Below are 25,829 nucleotides of genomic sequence, written 5' to 3'. Positions count from 1 at the left end.
GCACTTATATAGTTATACAGTATATACTGTATGTGTGTGTAACTACAGTGTTATTACATTGTATATGTACTGCAGCTGAAACTCACGCTTCAACCCCCCAGATGTCTGCAGCATTGTAATGTGATCAACGTGTGTTATCGGATCAGTCAGAAAGAGATCATAATGCATTTAACATGTCCCTGTCCAGATGTTTAAGCCATTCAAAAATGGCGTAATCCACTAATCCGTCTTTGGTATTAACTCCTTCTGTAAAACGTGCAATATATTTTGTTAGAAGGTCACACATTTGTGCCCATTGTGAAGTGACTACTAGTAATTTCAGCAATATATCTGCAGTTTACGGCCCAGCTGCTGCCCCGTCACCCAGGTAATGCCAACAAACGTTGTGATGATTGCAGAGGTCAGAGGTCACCGATTGCTGGAAACGTTATCAAGTCTCCCATCCAATAAATGAATTACAGGGGATGTAAACATGTTCTGAGACACAAAGCGGGTCAAATTTTAAAATGTAGAACCACAGTAATAAATGTAAAATATGAGCATGCTGGTAATAATCTTTAACTAATGCGGGGTCTATGCGTCTGCTAGCAGAAACCTGCGCCGCCCACTGTTTTTCCCCCGGCCATTGGCACTTGCACCAGAGTTCCGCTAGATGCAAAAGATCCATCAGAAATCGGCTTCTCTTCCCCGTACGCAAGACTCATTATCACACGGTGCTTTAAGAACACCTCATGCCACTCCCACAAGTCAGTGTGGCTTCCTGCACTGGCAAAGTCAACGCCCAGTTCCCGCCCTGGAATGCCCTAGTTCAAATGTCAGCCACGTTGCGTCACATTCCAGTCTTACGCAAAGATGCGACAATTCGCTTATGCCCATATGCTGTATGCAAATTCTTGCTATTTGCATCTTGTCATTATATAGTCTACGGAAACCAATTGTAACATGGGCTTAGTAGTGCGTTTTACAAGTCGCTTCTAAAAACGTTAAAATTGTTATCCTTTATTAAATCTAAGCTATAGAGCGTCAGCAGCGGCCATAATGTAACCCTCCTGTATGTTTAGTTTAAATCTCTGTCTAGACAAACCCTGTCCTCTCGTCAATGAATTCCCCTCTTAGTATCAAGGTATTGGTCACTCACACTGTAAGTCTCCCCTCTAACAGATGGTCCCCATTACCTCTAATTATGCTGTGTTTTGCTACGGTTCACTAATTAATAATATTATACTTTACTAATATTGTTTCAAAGATTACTTTACCGACTGTCTTGAACGGTTGACGTGAGTCATGACACACGTAAATACCGCCTGATTAGCGAGATGCAGGTCAAATAATGGTAATAAATTAAAACCAGGCTTATTCGCATTGGGTATGGTATGAGCCCCCCACCTCACTCACCGCAGCTCAGTTACACGGGGGGGGCACGTGTGTTGGAATCATTAGCGCGCTACTTCGTTTCAAATACGTAATGACTTTTCTTTTGCTTATTAAACTCTTCGAGTGAGCTAAGAGATGGGAGATCGGTAACTCGATCAACCCCTTCCCCCTGACCTCCAGCGTGTGACCCGTCATTTAACTAGAACATAAGTTTCCTAATGTGTAAGGGATCTGCAGAGCGAGGTTCCCCAAGATTGATGAATTTCCCCAGCGTTTGAGTGAAGTGCAATGCCTTTCCTACGCCTCTGCCTAATACATCATTCCTCAGGGCCATGTTTGGAAAAGTGATTACTTTCTTCCGAGACAGAAGGTGATAACAATCCTTCATATCTTCCATGTAAATGTGTTTTCAGTGTGTACGTTGCCTTTAGAGTCGGTGAATGAATTGTTTTCTGCAAAGGCGCTAAGTCTGCAAGCTCCTGGCACGTAATATAAAACTTAACACTCAGCGCAAACTTTTAAATGAGCCATTAAAATTTTATCAAATCAATCTCAAAGTTTATTTTAAGTCCCCACTTTGAGTCTCTAAGCGTTCGCCAAGTTGTGTGCTAGCGGCGGGGGCGTAATTTGTAAAGTAGCTCCGTCTGATGAGAAATAATGAGCGTCACATGACTTAATAGGGGTTAGAATGATCCTAAGTCTCTGTTTTTATGTGTTAAGGATGGAAGCCTTTAAAGTGCAGCGGTTATCGGTACACAGTGGCGCTCATTTGGAACTGTTGTATACAGCTGCAAAATATGCACTGAATGCTAACCACCAATCAGCAGCCAACTTATATCTATGTCCTGCGCAGTGGTGGGATTCAGCCGGTTCGCACCGGTTCTGCAGAACCGTTTCCTAATATATGATCATTTCTGCAGAACCGGTGGCTAAGAAGCGCTGCGGAGGCCCACAAGTTACTTGAAGCAGCTATGACAGCCGGGCAGAGAGCTGCATGCTGCCCGGCTATATACTAGAAGCAGGTTCGCGCCACCGTCCGCGGCTATTCTTAATGCTACTGCTGGACCATGAGCCAATAGGAGCTTGCGGTCCGGCAGCCAATAAGGAGCGGCAATGGGGGCTTCTTATTGGCTGCCGGCTGCAAGCTCCTACTGTCTCTCGGTCCAGCTGGAGAATTCAAAATAGCCGCGCAGACCTGCTTTCAGTATACAGCCGGGCAGCACGCAGCTCTCTGCCCGGCTGTCACAGCTGCTTATGTGGCACTCCATCTCCTGCCCACCAGTTACCTGCCCACCACGAGCAGCCATCAACTACCGGCCGACCAGATGCCCGCACGTACCTGCTGCACCCGCACTGTGGGCACCCTGCCACTGATTTCCACCCCTTCTACACTAAGGGACTTATAACCCCCTTCCTTCAGGGCTCACAGAGACCAAGTCACCTGGCCTAGTTAAGCCCCCTGAGTTAAGGACCCCGGTTGCAGCCCATGGGAAGCCCCTTGGTATCCAGCGTGAAGCCCCTTGGTATCCAGCATGAAACCCCTGGCATTGAGCAACACCCCCCTAGCAATGAGCATGTAGGTAAGTGGCACCGTTTCAAATATGTACTGGGCATCATGGTGTCCTGCAAAATGTGTAACTGGCATCACATGTGTAATGGGCATTACGGCGTGTAGCACAATGTGTAATGGGCATTACGGTGTGTGGCCTTATGTGTTATTAGCATTATGGCGTGCGGCTTTATGTGCAATGGGCATTAGGACATAGAACCTGTTGTTAATTTATTTGAATCCCACCACTGGTCCTGCGTGAAAATAGAGGGTGGGTAGTAGTAGTGAAATCCAGCGGTGCTGTGAATATGAAACAATAATGTACAATAATAATAATAAAAATACAGTACTACCCTTGAAATGTTCAAGGAGTTTCTTCTGAAGACGTTACTGTTGCGATGTGTGCAGGTTATTAAACTCCCCATCAGGTATCCCCAGGTCCACACCTTTTCCATCTCACCATAAACTTAACCTAAACCTTAACACTAACTTATATAATAAAAAAGACACAGACACAAGTGCTGGCGTTTCAAAATGAATGTCAATTTATTTTGACAATTAAACTAACTATATATATATAATGGTGGCGGCACCAAAGAACGGTCATTATAGGAAAGTGGGGTTAAAGATGTTACCATACACACCATCGCCGGTGATCGCTCTCCCCGGTCATCCACTCGTGCTAGTGGTGACCACCACCCCGGGCGGGAGCATGGCCGATGACCATCGATGTCAGGAGAGAGCGACACCCCACTATCTACACACACACATGAAGATCTTACAAGGATGACCGTTCTTTACCGCCGCCGGAGAGAAAAGAAATAGGGAAGGGTGGGCGGGGCTTTTTCAGACAGAGGAAGACTTCCTGTGAGTATGATCCTTTTCTTCCCTGTCTATACTCCTCCCACAGCTCTGATAGGCCTTGTGCCCATCCTATTAGCATATCAGCTGACCTTCCAGCGTAACCTGGGGAACCATCAGGGGTTTATGCTCACTCAGTGCTTAGTCAGCATTCGTGGTTCTTAAACTCCCCATCAGGTATCCCCAGGTCCACACCTTTTCCATCTCACCATAAACTTAACCTAAACCTTAACACTAACTTATATAATAAAAAAGACACAGACACAAGTGCTGGCGTTTCAAAATGAATGTCAATTTATTTTGACAATTAAACTAACTATATATATATAATGGTGGCGGCACCAAAGAACGGTCATTATAGGAAAGTGGGGTTAAAGATGTTACCATACACACCATCGCCGGTGATCGCTCTCCCCGGTCATCCACTCGTGCTAGTGGTGACCACCACCCCGGGCGGGAGCATGGCCGATGACCATCGATGTCAGGAGAGAGCGACACCCCACTATCTACACACACACATGAAGATCTTACAAGGATGACCGTTCTTTACCGCCAAAGCTAGGCCCTAAGCCGCAGCACCGCCACCAAGTAGGAAAACGCTCAGCACTGTGTATCTAACCAACTAAAAACATCGCCCAAAAACAGAGCCACGCCCTCCGGGCTCAGATGAACACCATCGCTCCTATACAGCGCACTCCGCTGAAAGCTGATGGCGTCATGGCGAATAACACCCCCGCCATTGGTCAGCAGATACTTCTCAACTGCAGCGTTCACCGTCTTCCGTGAACGCTCCAGGCGGGGGCAGGATACCGCATTTCTCCACACTATCCTTGATGTAATGGAGGACCACACCAACTTACATGCAGGCAAATACAAAGAAATAAAGTAGAGGTCCCGCACAATCACTGAGCGTAGCTCGAGAGCAGTTGTCCGCCCTAAGTCATTACCACCCAGGTGGAAAATAATGACCCTCGGGACCCCAAAATTTCTCAGGGCTCGAATCAGCCCAGCCTGCAGCCCTTTCCACAGCATACCTCTCTCACCCAGCCACCTAACCTCCCCAGCTCGCCTAAACACGCGTACATCAGATGCTATGTTTGCCCTGGAAGCCCAATAGACAAAAGAATGTCCAATCATCCAAATGGACTTAACGTCCTGTCGACCTGAAATATTTATAAAGAGGTTAGAAGGCTGTCGACAAGCTTACATACCAAGCATTCACCACACTTGTTAGAGAGAGGAATGAGAAGTAGCCGAGGCAGACCAGCTCTTGAGGCACAAAACACACCGTCTGGAGTAAACTAACAAGTACGCCATGCCAGATTGTAATTATAGCCGAATTGTGCCCCCAGACGGATGCGAAAACACACCTCAAGGCCCCCACTGGAAGTTGGCGAGCGCTTATGCGTCCAGTTGACCAAGGTTGAAAGTGACAGATAAAGCTGGCCGAATGTACCTCCGGAATGCTGCCGAGCGCCATCGACCCAGAGCCTGAATCTCTGCGTCGGAGCGGCCCTCCGCAGCCGCCGAGGTAGCAGCCCCAATCCTGAAGGAATGAGACCCAAATTCCTTAGGATCGAGACCCGTGGCCTCCAGCGCCCGTCCCAAGACTTGACAAAATTGGTATTTGGTGAGCGGTGACCCATCCTCGTGCATCAACCATGCACCTGGAAGGTCCGGGCGCGCCTGAGCGAAGGCCGAGACCAACGTCACAGGGCACGCCCTTTCCACCGTGCACGGCAGCAAGGACAGCCACCGCCCCCTCCCAGCCTGGTCCGTCTTGGATCGTCGCAGGTGACATAGCACCGAGTCAGCTTGGACCACCAGGTCGTCCACAATCAAAGGCGAGGGCGCTCGTTTTGACGGTGCCACCAGTTCCCCAATCCTGAAGGCCCCGTGGTACGCCATCACGTACGCCGTGCGGAACAAGAGTACCTCATAGTGAGGCCAGCAGATGTCCCCCAGAGCGTCCAGCAGTGCTGGAAGTAATGACATATCAATGGGACGCCTACAGTCCGTGGGGGCAGGTGTAGCCCGCCGCCAACCACGCAGCGCCCTAGACACCAGAAATGATCGGGACGGGTCCGCCCTACCCTGCAATGCGGAGAAAAACGACACCCCTGCCAAGACCCTGCGCACGGAGGCGACAGAGCGACCATTGGAGTATGCACTCCAAACAAAAGCCACCATGGCTTCCTCAGGTGTCTTACCTGCTTGAGGAGCAGCCAGTCTGAACTGCTCCCACTCCTGCCATCCAGCCTGATAGCAGTGGAGCGTCCGTGGTGCGATAGCCCGCATGGCTAGCCCCTCCATTCCGGCCTGATCATCTGCCAAATATAAGAGGGACAGCATTCACCAACCATCGATGCCTCGGGAGCCAGGGCCCGAAACTTCTCCCAATCGGCCCTGGACAATGCATCTGCCACAGAGTTCTCTACTCCGGGAACATGTTGTGCCACAAACTGTATGTTGAACAGCAGGCATCGCAGCACCAACCGCGCAAGCAGGCGAACCACAGGCATGGAAGCTGAGCCCTGCCTGTTGATGGAGTGCACCACTCCCAAATTATCGCACCAAAATATGATGCTGGAGTCGCGTAGCCTGTCTGCCCATAGCTCCAGCGCCACTACAATGGGGAACAGCTCCAACAGTAGTAAGTTCTTTGTAAGTCCTTCCGCTACCCACTCCACTGGCCATGGCGCAGCGCACCATGACCCGTGCAGGAAGGCTCCGAAACCCACCCCGCCCGCTGCGTCAGTATACAATTGTAACTGCGCATTGGCGCGCGGGCTGGCAGGCCAAATCAGGACACCGCTGAACTGCTCCAGGAAGGAGAGCCAAGTGCGTAAATCCCTCTTTATCTCTGCAGAGAGACGTACGTAGTGGAGTGGGTGCCTGACGCCTGACATGGATCTTTCCAACTTTCTACAAAAAACTCTACCCATGGGTATGACCCTGCAAGCAAAGTGAAGCAGTCCCAGGAGAGACTGAAGCTGGCGCAACTGAAGTTTGCCCGTGGCCAATGCGAGGCTAATGGCTCCGCGTAGCCGTGACAGCTTGTCCTGGGGGAGACGGCAACAGGCCGCTATTGTGTCTATTTCTATCCCCAAGAAGGACAGGCGCTGCACTGGGCCCTCTGTCTTGTCCTCCGCAATGGGGACTCCAAACTCCCTGAACAGATTCTGCAGGTAAGTCAGCAGAAATTTGCACCGCTGGGAATCGGCAGGGCCCACACACAGGAAGTCATCCAAGTAGTGGGCCACGCTAGTTTCGCCTGAACCCGCCTCTACGCACCAATGCAAGAAGCTGCTAAACCTCTCGAAGTAGGCGCAAGAAATCGAGCAGCCCATCGGTAAGCACCTGTCCACGTAGAAACCCGTGGGTAGGCGAAATCCCATGAACCGGAATGATTCCGGATGTAGCGGGAGAAGGCGGAAGGCTGACTCAATGTCCACCTTGGCCAGCAGGGCCCCGTGTCCGTGGCTGCGCACTATATCAAGGGCCTGTTCAAACGACTGGTATCGCACGCGACACAAGTGTTCAGGGATGGCGTCATTAACAGAGCCGCCCGGCGGGTGGGACAAGTGTTGGATAAGCCTTAACTTGCCGCTAGCTTTTTTGGGGACTACGCCCACCGGGGAGAGAACCAGGTTCTCTATAGGTGGGAATGTAAAAGGGCCCACCATTCTCCCCAAGCTCACCTCTTTGTCTACCTTTTCCAACACTATCCCGGGCATCTGTATTGCGGATTTTAAATTACGGGGGGCACGTGCTACTACCTCCCCCTGGATTGGTAGGCGAAAGCCCAGGAGGAAGCCTTGCTCTAGGAATTTTGCCTCCTCCCTACACGGGTACCGTCCCAGCCGCCGGCCAAGCGGTCAACCCGTACAGGAGAAGGGGCCTTACTGAGGTGTGCCCCCGGCTGTGGAAGCCTGGGAGGTGCCTCCCTGCTTGCCCTTCCTGCAATCTCTAAATGGGTGATTGCCCCAGCATTTTGAGCATGCGTGCTTGAACTTGCAAGAGGCTCCCAGGGCGCATCCAGCTCCGTTAAATGCGAAGCAACGCCCGGTGGGGGCCCCCCCCCGCCCTACCGCGAAAGGGTTGTTGTTGCTTGCGAGGGGCGGGGATGGGGGCTGGCGTGACCGCAGCGGCAACTGCAGGAGCAGCCGCCGGCTTTGGCCCCATCCAGATCTCTACGTCTTTGCACCCTAAAGCCATAATGGCCAGCCCTGACTGCTTGCGGCGAAAATTCTCATCATATGAGCGCCATGAGGAGTCGGCCTCTGACAGGAACATCTGATGAATCATGTGCATGTAACGCACCATGTTCATGTGTTCCTGCGGTCTTGTTTCTAGGTAACAAGCCGCGAACATGAACATGCCCGCCTGCCACCGGTGATAGGTGCAGTAGGCCTCCTCTCCAATACCCCCTCGCCTCTTCGCCGCGCGATATTCTTTCTCCGCCTGAGCCGTCATGGTGAAGAAGCTAACGTATTTACCGTCGTTAATGCGTTCCTGGACACTGCGCCTAAGCCCTCTGAGCACTGCTGTGTTCTCACATTGGACAACTTTTCCCCTAGGGAACAACGGGGACCCCGAGCTGCCACTGGAGCTAGAATGCCTTCTGCGCCTGTGTCTGCGCCGCCTGCGTGATTTTCTGCCCCCATCTTCCTCTGACGACCCTGAGTCAGTTCCGCCGGAGGAAGAGGGGGTATGCGCCGCCCTACGCTTGCGCCGCTTGCGCTTGGGCGCTGACCCACCTGAAGTACCCTCCACTGGTACGAGGCTCATCTGTGGTGTATCCTCCACCAAACCCACTGGGGGGGATCCAGAAGCAACGATATCCCTCGCAGTGAGGGGGGCCGTAGGTCTCGCCATCGCCGCTGAGGAGGCCCTAGCTGCCAGGGCCGGGGGAGGGGTCCCTGAGGGTGCTGAAGGGTCCTGACTGTGGACCGGGGCAACCCCCCCAGGAGCAGGTGACTGCCTCATAAAGTCTGAAAGTAGGGACAGGAACTGCTGTACCCCCCCAGCTGCGGCCGCAGGTGGTGTGGGGGCTGCAATGGTAACTGGTGCGGCAGGCGCAGAGGCCTGAGTACTGCGCAGGGGGAGCAATCTGGCCCTTCTAAGGATCTGCCGCCTTGCTATATGCAGTGAGGATCTCATCCCTATTGGCCTCGTTCCCCTTGGTGTCTCCAAGGGGGCTGGTGGCACTAACTGGGCCCTAGCCGGCCCCTGTCCCCCACCTCTGGCCCTCCCGCGGCCCCTACCCGACCTGCTGGGGGTGGGGGTGGTTACCCCCGATGTGAGGCCCATCTGCGGCAATCTAGATGCAAGGATGGGAATGGATGAGGGGCGAGTAGCCTGACTGCGCCTATTGGCGCCCTGTGAGTGCAGAGGGGTGACCTGAGCCTGCATCACAGCGCCTCTGGAGCGGGTCACTTGTCCGCGCCTATGGGCGCCATGTGGCTGCAGAGGGGTGACCTGTGCCTGTCTGCGCCTATGGGCGCCCTGTGTTTGTTGTGGGATGGCCTGTGCGGCCTGTACAACCGCGCCTCTGGCGCTGGATCGGGCAGAAGGCAGCGATCCAGGCCTTATGGAGGTGCCGGGCGTGCGGGGGCCTAGCCCCCTCGCACGAGTATTGGCTGCACGGGCGCTACCCCTGCCCGACCCCCCCTGGCCGCCGCGACCCCTGCCGCACGTGCCGCGGCCTGCGTCTCCACTACGCGAGGTCCGGCGCCGGGCCGCGTCATCGGCCGGCACCGCGACCATCGCGCTATGACGCGCGGGCGGCGCAGGAGCCGCAGGACCCCGCCGCGATCCCCTCCGGTCCCCACTGGAACCACCAGGGACCGCGCCGCTAGGCCCCGCAGCCTCCCCAGCATCAGCAAGGCGGGCGGGCGGGTCGTCCTACGCGGCCGGTAGGCCATGGCTCCAACAGTCAGAGAGGGACAGTTGAGAATAGAGGGACAGATCTATGCAGAGGAGACAGAAGAGGAAAGAGCAGAATGTAAAGATAAGAAAGCTTGCACAGAAAAAACAGAATTTTGATTGCTGCAAAGCAGCGCTTGCCTGATCCAGCTACAGCTTTTTCAGACAGAGGAAGACTTCCTGTGAGTATGATCCTTTTCTTCCCTGTCTATACTCCTCCCACAGCTCTGATAGGCCTTGTGCCCATCCTATTAGCATATCAGCTGACCTTCCAGCGTAACCTGGGGAACCATCAGGGGTTTATGCTCACTCAGTGCTTAGTCAGCATTCGTGGTTCTATTACAAAGGTGTGGGGATGTACCTTTCGGTGGAACTTCTTGTTGTGAATATTATATTCAAAATAATATTCACTGAACTCTGAAAACCTGTCAGCACCCTAGATAAAAAAAAAAAATAGGCATATTTTTTAAAACAAATCTTGGTCCAATATTGGGCCATATTCAGGTTGGATCTCAGAAGAGGAATTATTAAATCTTTAGTTGTCCACCTTCTTTACTGCTGTAGCAGCCATACCTAAAGCCAGTGGCCTTCTATGCAAATGAGTTTGAGAAGACCAATCCAGCAGCCGTTCCAGCAGCCTGCTGTAGGGTAGCGTAGTGTGGAGATATTATTATTATTATTAGCAGTTATTTATATACAGTAGCGCACACATTTTCCGCAGTGCGTTACAGAGAATATTTGAACATTCCCTGCCCCAGTGGAGCTTACAATCTGTATTCCCTACCACATGTACACGCACACTAAGACATTGTAGGGTTAATTTTGTTGGAAGCCAATTAGCCTACCAGTATATTTTTGGATTGCGGGAAGAAACCGGAGCACCCGGAGGAAACCCACGGGGAGAATATACAAACTCCGCACCGTTAGGGCCATGGTGGGAATCGAATCCATGACCTCAATGCAATGAGGCAGTAATGTTAACCATTACGCCACCCGTACTGCTTACGAAGGGCTGTAGGGGTGCGGGGTGGTGTCACGCGGCTGCATGTTTTTCCAGGACTGACTATTTTTGTCAAGAAATAAATCTTTGCTCATTTGAGCTTTATTCACCCGGCTTACTGCTACAGTACCCTGAGACGGGGAGAAGCAACACGCACATAACTAAACGAGGGAAAAGAACACGGATTTGTGCATCGATGCACATTGAACTAATGAAAAATCTTTAATTTGCTGTGGAGCCCGAGCGTTATCCGTGTGAGATGTGATCATCCGTTCATTAGCCGAATCTCCCGACGCCTCCTTCTGCAGAGATCATCCTGATTAGCTTTTAAGTGGCCGAAGGTATCCAAGCCGGCCGCACTGACAATAAACCATCTCCACTAATACGTGTCCTGCGCCGTGCGGCCTCATTCCGCTCTTTCCCAAGACAGATGTCTGGGACAATAAGCACAATTATTGTTTGATGTATGACTGAGTGCCGGCCCTAAAATGGACCTCTCGTCAGAGAATCCGTCTTCATTGCCGAGTGTCTCTCTGCACAGAGATGGGCTCTGTCCAACATGGCAGCTCATCCGGCAGATAGGCAAGCTGGAGGGAAGGACGCAGGAAGTTATTTGTAGAGCGAAGAAATATACAGCTGTGAGGACGGATAATGTACCGTCCTACGATTGCCTCCAGAATACAATGCAAACTATGGGCTTTGGGCTCGTTATTTTGCACCTGTTATCAATGCTTGGCAGTTTACCGGTCCAGTCATGATCGCATCTGATAAGGGATGGCCATTGACCATTGATGATTCACAATCATTGATGGTTTATGACCGATGTAGAATAGATTTGCCATCAATTGGGAAAACCAGATGGTTTCCCTCCATCGATGGCACAGCATAACCGAATAGTTTTTTTTTTTTTTTTTTACCCAAGGGGCGTGGACACGGAGCACAGTAAATTCCCATACCCAGATTCTGATTGGCCCACAGGCCAATCTGTCTAATAAAAGGGATGGCCATCAATAGGTAAAACCATTGATGGTCATACATCACATAGTATGCTACCATCGATGCACTATCGCCATTGATGGCAACCATTCAAACGCAATAATCCGACCAATTCAACCCAGGTTATAAGGTGAGATAAACCTGGGTCCCCCCTGTCGTGGGCAACCCGGGTTTAGTGTGAAAGAGTCGGAGTCAGGCCGGACCCGGGATCAACATCTCAGGTCCGACTTGGCTGTGCTATCTGTAACACTGACCATGTCTAGAGCTAGTTTGCATGAAATGCAGTGAGACGTCATGGTCTATGAACCTGGGGGCGAAAGTGCTGGCCCGCCCTGCAGATGGTGAGTTGGCTCGCCTGCATGTTTCGCAACGCTGCAACGGCAAATTGCCGCCCTATCGTCCTTTGGACTACGGTTGCATCTTTCTCAATGTGACCGCAGTGTAAGTGGTCACGCACACGCCAGCAAATAGTGATATGCGGTGATCGGCATTCTGTCCTGAATTAGGGCCATAGTACTGTTTAATGAAAATCTAATGTTACTGAGTACAAAGTTCTTGATTCACAAAAGCAGTGTCCCAGTCTGATTAAATAACAAATTCTTCTGTACCATTGTCTGCATTATTACAGCTAGGGGCGCACTATTCTATTCTCCCTCCACACTGTAACGCATGGTAGGATATTAAATACTGCCTGTCGGCTCAAAAAAACCTGGCAAAAACTCAGGTCGACCTTTTGGCTTCCCATTTGTCTAATATCTAATTTTATTAATACATGATTACATTAGATACTTCATTATTTCCACCAGTTTCTTTATATGTCCAAATGCACAGGAGATGCCCATACCTGTATAATGGACAGTATATAACCAGCAGGGGCTGTCACCCCATTTGATTTATACGTGAGGCTCCATGCTGCGTGTAACCTTATATGACATTTAATGAGTTGCATCCGTCATTGTCCCAGTCCGGTAACAGACATTAACCCCCTGATCAGAAGCAGCTTAACAACATGGTACTTTATGTGGAACCTGGGACATGAATGGGATGAAATGTCAGTGTTCTGGACGCAGAGAACCTTATAATCTCCTGCTAGCAAAACTGAGCTGTACCAAAAAGTTTCGATCGTGCAGAAATTCTAAAACAGTTGGAGTCCCCCCACCCCCCCACCCTAAAAAAAAAAGTAGTGAACACTTTATTTGGGAATTGGAGAAATCGTGGGTTTGCCACAGCGACTGTATCCTGCACTGATGAGTCCACTAAACAGCCTAAAACACATAAAAATTATACAGCACATCCTTTTACAGTACCCCTTTCACACTTGCAAGCCGGGTTGCAAGCTGGGTTCTAAGTTCCGGGTGCGACCCGGCTTGCAAGTGCTTTCACACTGGCCACCCGACCCGGAATGAAGTCGGGCGGGTGGCGTCATTTGGAGGTTTGGCCGGGGCGGCGCTGGCAGATGTCAACACCTCCCAGCGGCGCATTTTCACCACAGTGAACGGGATCTGGGTCACGCTGACCCGGAATACCCGTTCAAACTCACCCGCGTCGATTCCAGAAATCCCGGAATGCTGAAAACGGGATGCAGTGACAAGACCCTTTCACACTGAGCTAAATCCCGGGTTGATGCACGTTCATGTGCAAAAAAAACAGGATATTTTTGCAAGTGTGAAAGGGGTATTAAGCAGCACTCGTAGAAACCCATTAAGTTCTACTTTTTTGACACAATCGCAATGTGGTCTCCAATAGCTTCAGTTGTGAATGCTGCAGGATTAATAATTCCTTTATATGAACCAACTTGTGTTTAGACATATGTACCAGGGTCCTAAACTATCAGACACGCGGGAGGCCGGACGATCTCTGATGGTTTTTTAAAGCAGCAATCATTTACAAGGTCTTATAAAACGATTGCCGCTTTAAAAAAACATCCAAGATCTGCCGGCATCCTGCACCTCCAACAATCTCAGATCCTATTACATAGAGTATGTCCCCATTTCGTCATTTAAAATCACTTACAGTATTGTTTTATTACTATAATATGAATAGCATCGGTAGTCTGGCTTCTGTGGAGATTGTCATCTCAGATTTACAGAAGTCAGGTATGTGTTGTTCAGGCGACCTCAGAGCGGCATCCAAACACGGGAAATATACATTAAGCACACGCATCCGAGATCAATGCGATCACTCTGAGACCCAGATGCACTAAGCTTCAAAAGTGATAAAATGGAGAGTGATAAACAGCCAGCCAATCAGCTGCTACCTGCCATGTCACAGGCTGTGTTTGAAAAATGTCAGGCAGGAGCTGATTGGTTGGTTGTTTATCACTATCCATATTATCACTTTTGAAGCTTAGTGCATCTGGCCCTATGACACAGAGATCAAGTCCCATTGTTGCCTGAAAATTAAAAATATCAGTGAATACAGAAAATAAGTGGAAATGGTCGATGATCAACCGGTATGCATCCGGTATTTGTATCTACGCATGGACATGGCAGGTCTGATACGGCGCCAGAGCTTGTATAAATCCGGCTGTGACATAGGGGCCGACGCAGACCCAAATTCGGTCCCTTCTCTGATGTTTGGGGTTTGTGCATGTGCGTTTATGCAAACCCCGGGGAGTGAACGGCTTTGGCGAGTTTCAGACTCTCGCGGGACCATCGCTCCAGAAGGGGCAGGCGGGGCGAACGCGGTGCCGGAGCAGGGTAACGCCCAGCATTTTATGATTTCTCTCTCCTTCGGCCGCATGCGAGGGGATATGTTTTAGTACATATCCCCTCGCCTGCTAGTGAGGGGATATGGGCGGCGCTTATGGTATACAGGTTGAGTATCCCTTATCCGAAATGTTCGGGACCACAAGCATTTCGGATAAGGGATTTTTTTATTTTTGGGATTTTTTATTTTACATACTTACCTGGTCCCACTGCATCCCCTGGCATCTACAGCGGCCTTCGGGTTCTTCTTCAACGGTCCAAGGAGTGCATTGTGCGAGTTTGCCGGCGCACCGGTGACCTCACCTGCACACCGGAGCAATGCACTCTTGGGACGGCTGAAGAAGATCCTGAAGGCCGCCGTGGACATCCAGGGACTTGGTAAGTGTAAAAAAAAAGGGGAGCAGGGGGGGAAACTAAAAAAAAAAATCCGAAATATTCTACAAAAATTACGGTTTTTGGCTTATTTCGGATAATAGAGATCTCCGGATACAGGAGACTCGACCTGTATTAGATCTGCAATGTCTAGGGCTACAGTTGTTTGGTTGACCACTAATGGTCAACTTTGAAAAGGTTGACATTATAAAGATCGACATGGAAAAGGTCGACATGATTTTTTCATGGTTTTTGGGTGTCTATGCAATTTTGTTAAAAAATGCACAACAACTTTTTTCACATTGACATTTTGACTGTCGACCTTTGGACCCCATCAACCTTTTCACTGTCGACCTTTGAACCCTGTCAACCTTTTGGCTGTTGTCATTTTGACCCTGTCGACCTTTTGACTGTCGACCAATAGTGGTCGACCTTATGACTGTCTACCTAGAGTCAGTCTATCATGAGTCCGGATACCGCGGACAGCGGGGCAGCGCTGATCTATTTGCTGGGCTGCGAGTAGGGATGCCAATCCCGGGGCATTTTTTCAATCCCGGGATTGAAAAATGCTCATTCCCGGGATCCTGGGATTGGCATCCTCAGTTTGCTGGCGTGTGCCCGATACCCACCCCCACACCAGCCGACCCACAGATTTACTTACATTGGCAGGCGGGCGGGCAGCCGGGAGTGGAGTGGGTTCTGAGGTGCACGGTGCCGTCGGGCTTGTGCACCTCCTCATCAGCACTGCAGCGGGAGGAAGGCGCAGGTGAAGGCACGGGCGGGCCGGCGTCGGTGAAGGGGCGGGCTGGCCGGCACAGGAGAAGGGGGGGGGGGTGTGCGGCCAGGAGGAGTGACACTGACAGAAGTGTGGGCGGCGTGCGTGGCCTGTGCAGCAAAGGCCGCACGCAGGGGTCTGGAACAGCCGGGCAGCGTCTGAGCGAGTGCTCAGACGTTGCCCGGTATTAGACTGCGCATGCGCAGTCTAATACCGAAATCCCGGGATTGGATACGCCTTTTTAGGGCCAAATCCCGGGATCCCGCCGATCCCGAGATTGGCCACCCTAGCTGCGAGTATACACAGCGTAGCGCACAGACCTGAATCAGGCTTATCATTTTGTACAAACGCTGCAACGGCATTTGCAGCCATCGCTGAATCAGGCCCGCAGTTCAGAATTGATCATGAAATTTTTTTATATAATCTCATTTCTTGCGGTAACAAGTTGAAAATGTTGATTCTAGTGAGAAAATAAATTACATTTATTACTATAGCAAAAGTCCTAATAAATGAATCCGAGCCCTCAGTTACCAATTGCAGCCGAGACCTGATTTTATGTACAGAAATAGCGCAATTTGTTTAAGCTGGAAATTGCCAGCCCAGCGAAAGCGGTATCTGAGCTGGAACAGCGGTAGAAGAGTTAAGAGGTGCGTAGTCGGTATAAGTACCCCGCGCTCTACAATCCCACGCCGCCGGCAAAAGATAAGAGGCCATAACAAGTAAACGGAACACAGGCCTCCGCTGGAATTATGTGGGAAACCCACATGATTGAAGAGACCCAGAGGGAGGGTCGAGGTAACGAAATTGGGTTTCAGGAAAATAATTAGACCTAAGGGGACCTAATTGTATAGACAGTCTTGAAATGAAAAGCGCGTAGGAGAATTACATTACGTTGCGGAGTGAACAGATCAGGCCACGGCGGTCTAAGAGAAGCCTATACAGCGCCGGGTCTTCATAGCCGAGGTCTCTGGCAAAGCAATTACCTCAGAGTGGCGTCTTTTCCCTCTATGAATACAGTACAGTATATTTTCTCCTGGCAGCCATGGCAACGCCTCTCTACACACTTTATGAATGAAGCGGAACAATTCCTCCCTAGCAACCAAACAAATGGCTGCTGTGGACTTTGTTCCTGTTTTATTCCAAAATTTTAGATTCTAAAACTTTTTTGCGGCCGTTTCTTTTTTTTTTTATTGGGATGTCGTTTTAATGACCGACTTCTGTATCAATTTATAACTCTCTTTAATGGGCGAGACTGCCGGCCCGAGAGATTCTTTTGTTAAAACTTTTGTCACTGTGGGAAACTTGATCAAGTAACGGGGGACGTGCATTGACTGTTAATGAGGCACAGGCTGAGAAGAGCAGAGAAAGCATCTTATATAGCAGAGGAGGGGGGTTGGAGGGGGGGGGGGGGGTCTGTCCGGGATACATTGATGCACTTGCAGAAAGGAGGAAAGGCTTAACTCAGGGATGTCCAAACTGTGGCCCTCCAGCTGTTGTGAAACTGCACATCCCAGCATGCCTTGCCATAGTTTTAGCATTCCCTAATAGCAAAACTGGCAAGGCATGCTGGGATGTGTAGTTTCACAACAGCTGGAGGGCCATTCAGCTTCGCATTTGTTCCGAGTATTTTCTGTTTAGGTTTGGCAATAAATAGTTTGAGTGTAATACGGTATACGGATGATAATTTGCCAATGCCTAGGTTGCAGGTGCCTGTCTTCAGCCTCCTCGTCCAGGCCCCCTCCTTTTCTCGTTGAGTGGTGCCGGGACTGAGCGCTCAGTGTTAACATGACCATATTCGACCTGGGTTTTTCCTGATTTTTACATCTTTTATACTTTACCATACACATGGACGACTCTGATTTGCCCGAAGCATGGTGAGCCCAGGTTTCGACATTGCGGGTCTGTCCGCACCCCCAGGGCAGCGGGTCTACAAGCACGACCCCCCCCGCACCATTCCCCCCCGCGAACGTGTCTGCCCGCGCACCCCCATCCCCCTGCGCACCCCCATCTATAAGTATGCAACCAGGTGTTGGGCATGTACTCAGTTTCCCAAGTGCAGGTGTTTCTTACACAGGTATAACATTGATTGTGACATTATGGGATGATTGGCATGTTTATTTACTTTATATCCATGGCTGGACTCGGTGGCTGAAGGGCAATGCTGCAAGGCCTTGTCCGCTGTAAAGGAAAAGGGGCACCTCTCTTAAAATTGTCCATGATTTAAGCACATTTGTTATGCAGTCGACATTCATTCTTTTACGAAAATATTAAATGTTGTGATGCTGACAGTTAAAATGTCAACATCTAACATGTCCACATACTTTAATTTAAAATGCTGACATAGGATAGTGAAAATGTCAATATTAGGACTACAGTAGTATTAGGGTTAAGATTAGGAGACTGCTTTTGTTCATTGTTACATATTGCCTGTCGACATGTGGACATTTTTTATGTCAACATTATGGATATTGTCATAAGGAATCAACAAGATATATCAAGCCCGCACATTTATGGGGAAATGCAGGTGCTTAGGAATTCTTCAAGCTATGGGTATTGCTTAAACATTAACATAGGTGAGAAATGGGAGTGGCTTGGCAATGATTAGTGATTACGTCTGTAGCCCCTCCCCTTCCAGGCGAAAAAAACTGCAGATATTTTTGCAGGAAAGTTGTAGGGGAGGGAGCATTAAAAAAGCCTGGTCTAACTTTGTTTAGCATAAGTGTAAAAAACGGAGGTCCCAGTCGCGGGGTGATGCATTGGTCGCGCTAAGATTTTAGGGGTGGCAAAATTAAATAATAATCTCCCAACCTAAAAACATTGTGGCGCACCTGTCACTCTGAGAGATATAGTAAATCCAGTTTGACTCCTCTTGAGCTCATCCATAAATGCCTTGTTCAAATTATAACATTGCTCTTTTTGTCTCCTACTGTAGGTCCTCATCAGAGTTCTTGACAATAATGACAATGGTCCGGAGTTCTCACAGCCAAGTTACGACGCCACCATCTCAGAAGACATTCTTCCAGATACTGAGGTTTTACAAATCAGAGCCACGGACAAGGATGAAAACCACAAATTAAACTACATCGTCCATAGCAGCATTGACCCCTTAAGCATGAAAAAGTTCCGCATTGATCCCAGCACTGGCACTCTGTACACAGCCGAGAGACTGGACCACGAGACCCAGGCGCTCCACATTCTCACCATAATGGTGAGTTCTGCCAAGGACCCTGGTGGCTTTTCATTTGAGTTTTGTTTTTTTTCGATATTGATTCCAATGATAACACTTAAATTAATGTGGACACAGCACTGGAGATGCTGCCAATTAGATATGGCCTTCCACGTTTGGGAAGAAAAACAACATCAGTATCTTATACTGTATATTCTTCTTCCACCTGTACCAATGAGTTATACCAAAAAGATACCAGAGGTGCACCAGTGAGTTACCAATGAGTTATACCAACAAGGTAACAATGAGTTATACCAGTGCATTACCAATGAGTTATACCCACAAAGTACCAATGAGTTATACCAATGAGGTACCAATAAGTTATACCTGTGGGTTACCAATACCAGCAGGTAACCAATGAGTTATTCTAATAAGGTACCAATAAGTTAAACCTGCAAAGAACTAATGAGTTATACTGTACCTATGAGGTACCATATACCAATGAGCTACCAGAGTTATACCTATTAGTTACCACGCTACCCGTTACAGCACCAATCGCCACGTGCAACATATGTGGCAATTAGTGAAATCCTGTCACCATGCGCGTGCATTGAATTTGCACCCGTGGCTCATATAAAACCATTGACCGCTATTGTCGTAGCACAAGAGGTCGTATCACAGCAATCATGAGCGCAGTTACAACTGTACCTAAGAGGTACCAATGAGTTACACCAGGGAGTTACGTAAGAGTTATACCAGCAAGTAACCAATGAGTTATATAAATGAGATAACAATGAGGTGTACCAGTCAGTTACCAATGCGTTATACCTATGAAGTAGCAATTAATTATATACCAGCGGGTTACCAATGAGTGATACCTATGAAGTACCAATGAGTTATACTAACGAGTTACCAATAAGTTATACCAGCAGGTTACCAATGAGTTATACCAGCAAGTAACCAATGAGTTATATTGATGATATACCAAAGGTGTACCAGCGAGTTACCAATGAGTTATACCAACAAGGTACCATTGAGTTATACCAGCGAGTAACCAATGAGTTATATCAATGATATACCAAAGGTGTACCCGCGAGTTACCAATGAGTTATACCAACAAGGTACCAATGAGTTATTCCAGCAAGTAACCAATGAGTTATATCAATGATATAGCAAAGGTGTACCAGCGAGTTACCAATGAGTTATACCAACAAGGTACCAATGAGTTATTCCAGCGAGTTAACAATGAGTTACACCCATGAAGTACCAATGAGCTATACAAACAAGTTAAGAGCAGTTATGGTTTAGTTACCTCTACAATGCAACATTCATTGTATGTAACTTGTTTCGCTGTATATTCTTATGTATTTTTTTTTTTTCAAAATTAAATCAGAAGCAATGTACTGTAGGTAACGATCTTGTCAACAAAACAGCTATAAACTATAACTAAGCTACTGTATTAGCTATATCACAAGAATTCCATTAAGAACTTAAAAAAGACAAAGAGTTTGATGCGCTTAATTGACTGTTTCAGTAGCCTATCTTTCCTGAGTTTGCATTGCTTGCTTTCAGACAGGGAATGCACACATATACTGTAAAGCATGCATTTCCATGCATCCAACCTTATGACCAAAGAACCGGGGGCAGGCCAGGACTTTGCATATAGACAACAATCAGTAATGATGCGTTTCACGCAAAAATTTGAGCATGCACATAGATTTGTTTTAAGTGCAGCTCCTTCTTACAACCTGCAGGTGTCACTGTTGATATTGCTGTGTTCAGAGAAAATATTTTGGCATGGACATAATGTAAAGTACAGTATATAAAATGCATTTAATTCCATCTTAAATCACCCATCTGTACAATATGTTACCCCATCAGTTACAAAGGTGCAAAGTCCATTCTTCGTAGTCTAGAAAATGCAATAATTACCAACCAGAGTGCGGAAATCTGTATATTTTTGCAACATTTATATTTTCCTTGTAAAATCAATTGCGTCCAGCTTTACGCAGTTGTTCTAATATATACACCTAAGATGCACATCCGTTACGCAACTTTACGGTGCTCATCTTATTAATAATGCAGCGAAATTTTGTTCCTTTTTATCAAAGGTCAAAGATCAGGAGTTCCCGTACCGACGGAACCTGGCTCGGGTAACTGTTGCTGTGGAAGACGCTAACGACCACAGCCCGTACTTCACCAGCCCGCTGTACGAAGCCTCGGTGTTCGAGTCTGCTGCCGTAGGCTCTGCAGTAATACAAGTCACAGCCTTAGACCGAGACAAAGGAGAAAATGCTGAACTTATTTATTCTATAGAAACAGGTAAGGACAGGTGGAGTTATTGTGCGGCAAATGGTGTTCTCTCTGAATGTTTCCATTTGTACATATGACTTTGGCCATTCTACTACCTATCCTCAACAAATGTTACAATACTATGTCTATGTTAGAGTGCACAAGTATCCTACACCTGGAGTGGGATGGTGCCATTTTGTTGGCTGCATCAGATTTAAAATTTATGAACCCTATTGACTTTATTGATGTTACCGGAGTAGTTGGTGGAGGCAGCCATTTTGTATAATGTCAGGAATCATGTGAATGTAATCTATCAAATCACTAAGTATTAGTGACATCACTAGAGCATCACTGATGTCACTGTCTCATACTTACATACTCTCCTGGAACATCCGGGAGACATCTAAATCTCGGGTGGCTCTCTCAGGTTACCGGGAAAAGTAGGCAAGTCTCCTGGGGGCCGCCTGTAGTCGTCTGGCACTGCCCACCTCCCGAGTAAATGGGGCGTTTCAGGCGTATGGATGATTCTGTTCATGTTGCCTTGCATCATTGAGGCCCCAGCCTTAACATGCCGAGAAATGCAGAATTGATAAGTGGGGGTGGAGTCAGAATAAGGAGTTTGAGGCTCCACGCCCCCTTGCTCCGCCCACCTGCCTGCTCCACACCCCCAGCACCTCCCACCTAGCTGTCCCCTCCAAGATATGGAAACCAACATATTAGCAAATATGCACTAGTTCTAATATATATGGTTGGACTTAAATTAAAAATGGTATTGCCCATAAAAATGTTTGCCTCCACTTTGTGTAAAAACGAGTACTTTTAAATCTGTGCATTTTTAATAATACGGATTTCAGATTTAATATTTTTTAAGTGCCTTTTTTATGTAACATCTTCCATTGGTTTCATATGGTAAGTGATCCCTTCTCCCATGTACTGCAAAATGGGGGGGGGGGGGTTAAATTAAAGCCTCAAATACCAACTTTTGAGGATTTAATAAGTTTTGGGTTATGCGGCTTTTCTTCTTGTATGTAAATAATACAGATATATAAATGTATAATAAAGCACAGAGCGGAGGCCTCGAGTTTCCACTTAAACATCTGTAGGAGAGGAAATCATTTGTACGGCTCAGCCTATATGTGTAGCGTTCTTTGCTGCAGGACGTGTTATCCTGTAGCTGGAGAAGGCCGTGCAGCCCTGTATGGTAGAGTTATTAAACAGGCTGCTTATACTACAAGCCATGCATATCATTGTTTGCACTGCCTCGAGGTTGTATTACTCTACTTGCCGGATATATGAAAAAAAAAAAATAACCACTTGGTACTCAGCAGTGGGTTATTAATATTCACTCATATTTATTAAAACTTCCCTGCTTGTCCTGCCAACTTAAAACATACCGATAGGGGAAAAAGAAACACCAAGGTAAAGTCACTTGAGTCACCGCATAATGCTGGGGTGGACTGTATGCGCCCCGGTACGGAATCTACCAGCGGAATCTAATCGAGCACGTCGCTCGATTAAAGGCTGGTAAAAATGCTGGGAAAAATGCATTCTGAAAACAGTGTTCCAGCATATCCGGTAAAAGCTCAGCTGAGATCTGGTGACTGTGAAGCCATGGCGTATGGATGACATACAAAAATATATATATGTTTTTCTCCAAATATTCCATAAATCCATAAGACTTTTTTGACCATTTTTGATTCTGTGTTTGTTCAACTTTTTGTTTTTCTGGAGATCTGCGAAGCACAAACACAATTTGGTTATTTTGGTGAATTCTGTTTCTTCAAACCATGGGTGAAATTTAATAGGATGAGAGATTTAGAAAGTGAGAGATTTGGTAAGAAATCTCCTGGGGTTTTTTTTAAAGCGGCAATCATTTACACTGCAAAACCATGAAAAAAATGGAGATATCTTACAAAATCTTTCAATTTCTGAATCTCTCTTCCTATTAAATTTCACCTCATGTATTCCCAGCCAAAAAAAGTTTTTGCTAATTATTTTCTGTATCATTTGCCGGATAAGCCCCCATGCCTTTCAGAAGTGCTCTCGTTTTGAATACCTTCATATTTTTAATGAAATGTTAAATTGTACGATGCAAATAGCATATGTGCCCCAGGTCAGGATTTCACACAAAATCACACTATAAAATATCAAGTTTTTTTTAAAAGACACGTCACTTTGTCAGTGTCTTTTGGAGATGTGAAAATGTTTAAACGTTTAATTACTTAAGATTTCTGTATCTGTAAATGTTATATGGAAAACTTTCTCTTCACACTTTCATTTCACACTTTGGACAAACTCTGCGAAATCGCTGACATTTACTAAATGTCACAGGGAGCAAAAATCTGACAGGTCTGAGCTAGTATGTACAGAGTGTGTGTATATATATATATATATATATATACAGTATATATACAGAGAGAGAGATGTACTAAGCCTTGAAAAGTGATACAGTGGCGAGTGATAAACCACCACCCAATCAGCTCCTATATGTCATTTTTCAAACACAGCCGGTGGCATGGCAGTTAGTTGCTGATTGGCTGGTAGTTTATCACTCTCCATTTTACCACTTTTGAAGCTTAGTACACAGGGCTTCCATCAGAAATTGTGGGCCCTCTTTCCTGTTCTTGAACCCCCCCCCCCCCCCCCCATTTGCCTGGTGAGACCTCTGGTGTCCGGAGCACTGGCTGCACTGCTCAACCTCTACCTTGCTCCCCCCGCCCGGTGGCTGCCAGTTGGTACATATGGCCCAGAGAGAGAGAAAGGGTCACTCACCCATATCGTTTTTTAATTACTTTTCTCTAGACCATTATATCATTATTGATATATTGTAAGATGCTGCTTATCTTTTGGGCTTAAAAACATCATTAATGAACCATAAACTCTTTTCTGTAGTGAGTGCTCATTTTTCTGAGGCTATCTGGCTGGGTGCCCCCATCATATTCAGCAGTAGAATAATTATTAAGTTGGATAGTCACGTCAAACAGATGCAGGGCTGAGAACACTACCGCTAGTGACATAAAGGATATGGCCATTTTGACATTTAAAAAAATGACCTAAATAGAGTGATTTAAGAAGAAAGTTTGTTTTCTCTTAAGAAGCAAATAATTCACTATTTTACACATAACCAGCTACGGACCTGCAGGGGGTGTAATGCTGCAGACTTATCTGACAGGATTGGGTGCTGCTGATAGGCTCCGCCCCTGCTTAACAGGGCTGTTATTATGCTACGGCCCTAATGTGACATGTGCTTATCATTTACCAAAATACTAATTATTACAAGGTACGTTCTTTTCCCATGATGCCTCTAAAGTAACATATGCTCATACAGTATGTGTAAGTAAGCGGGGGAGGAGTTTTTTGGTTTGGGCACTAGAGGGGGCTTAGGGTTAGGCAGCTTGACAGGGTTCGACGGTAGTGTTAGATGGGGGGAGTATGGTTCAATTTAGGTTGCAGGGAAGAGGGTTCGGTTGCAGTGAGGAAGGTTTAGGGGAGGGCAGGGATGTCAACAGCCGGTAGTTATGACATCTATTTAACTAATATTTAAGAAATATAAATACCCCTTCCATGAGGAGTGATCGGTTGATGGACAAAGTGGACCATCGCCCCACTCAGTCTCGGTCCATCTGCATATGCATCGTGCAGAGCAGGCCCAGCCATTGCTTGCGTCTGATCAGGTCCAGAATGTGAATGGCAAGGAAATGCAGCGGGCTGTAGCCTGCCCATGTCCGCCACATCCCCAGGTTCCTATGTTTCCATCCCATGTAACTGAATTGTTCTCGTCTCCGTCCCTACACGGTCTACGGTTGGCAGCTACTTTCTGAATTTGTTCCGCTCCGACGGGAGATGTTCTGTCTCACATTCTGCCTCTGCCCTTTCAAAGAATGATAGAAAACCATTGTATTCTGCTGCAGTGGTTCTTATAAGGAATCGGCAGTTCAAACTGCATTTACATCATTAATGGACTTGAAAGTTTGAATTTTTCCACTTTTCATGGTAAAATGCAGACACATCCCTTTAATAAGTCTTGTTGAGCTTTATATCCGGTACAGATTTGAAAATCTGATTTAATGAGAGAGCAATAGATAGGCAGCTCAGTTTACTCGTCTGAGCGGCTTTCAGCTCGAAAGCCGCCCAGTGTGTACGGGACAGCGGTGAGCGCTGCTGCACGGTCCTGCATCGTCGCTGGCCTGGGCGCTCATCTGCTGGTATTACCAGTAGAAGAGCGGCAGAGTGGACGGCTTTAAATAGGGTCCTGCTATAGAAAGTCGTCCACCCCGGGGGAAAATCACTAAAACGGGCAAAAAACACTCAGTGTGTATGCACTGAGCATTTTTCAGTGTGAACGTGGGTTGGGGTGGAGTAGGGTGGCTAAAATTATATGTTTTCACCTGTGTCCACCACCCGCAAGTTACACCACTGCTCTTATTGCGTTACATCCAATATCGATAGGAACGAGCTGAAATGTTTTTCTGACAAATTGTATACTTAGAAGGCTTGATACCTCAATCTTAATTAACAAAAGGGTTACCCCACCTGCAGTTGCTGTTTAATTAACTGGCTTTGAGCCTCCTGCATTTTTTTTACTACATGCTTGGGGTTTGCTTGTTCTAGACTAGTCTATTATTAGAGTTACAAGGGTTCCGCAGCACCTATCAATACATTCTTTACTCTTCAACGATTTCTTGTTATAATTAGTCAGCCGTCTTTATTTCCATTGACCTACGCTACAGCGCAGTTCTCCGATACTCTGCACTGGAAACAATTACACACAGGGAGCTGTGATAAATGACAGTGCTTTTTGGTTAATC

At 47.5% G+C, this 25,829-nt stretch overlaps 1 protein-coding gene across 7 annotated transcripts in view; it reads left to right on the top strand.

Annotated features, from left to right (window-relative positions):
- Positions 1–25,829, top strand: part of FAT3 (FAT atypical cadherin 3) — a 475,518-nt gene that overhangs the window by 357,647 nt on the left and 92,042 nt on the right. For all 7 annotated transcript variants that reach the window (XM_083170147.1, XM_083170145.1, XM_083170150.1 and 4 more), the window contains 2 exons: positions 18,496–18,771; positions 20,841–21,051. In XM_083170147.1, the coding sequence (XP_083026273.1) occupies positions 18,496–18,771; positions 20,841–21,051 (487 nt within the window). The remainder of the gene's footprint in view (positions 1–18,495; positions 18,772–20,840; positions 21,052–25,829) is intronic.

Source organism: Crinia signifera, chromosome 2, assembly GCF_055691185.1.
Source record: "Crinia signifera chromosome 2, ASM5569118v1, whole genome shotgun sequence".
In the NCBI taxonomy this organism is placed as follows: Eukaryota; Metazoa; Chordata; class Amphibia; order Anura; family Myobatrachidae; genus Crinia; species Crinia signifera.
The sequence above is the reverse complement of the archived record's forward strand: the minus strand, read 5'-3'. Positions and strand labels throughout refer to the sequence as shown.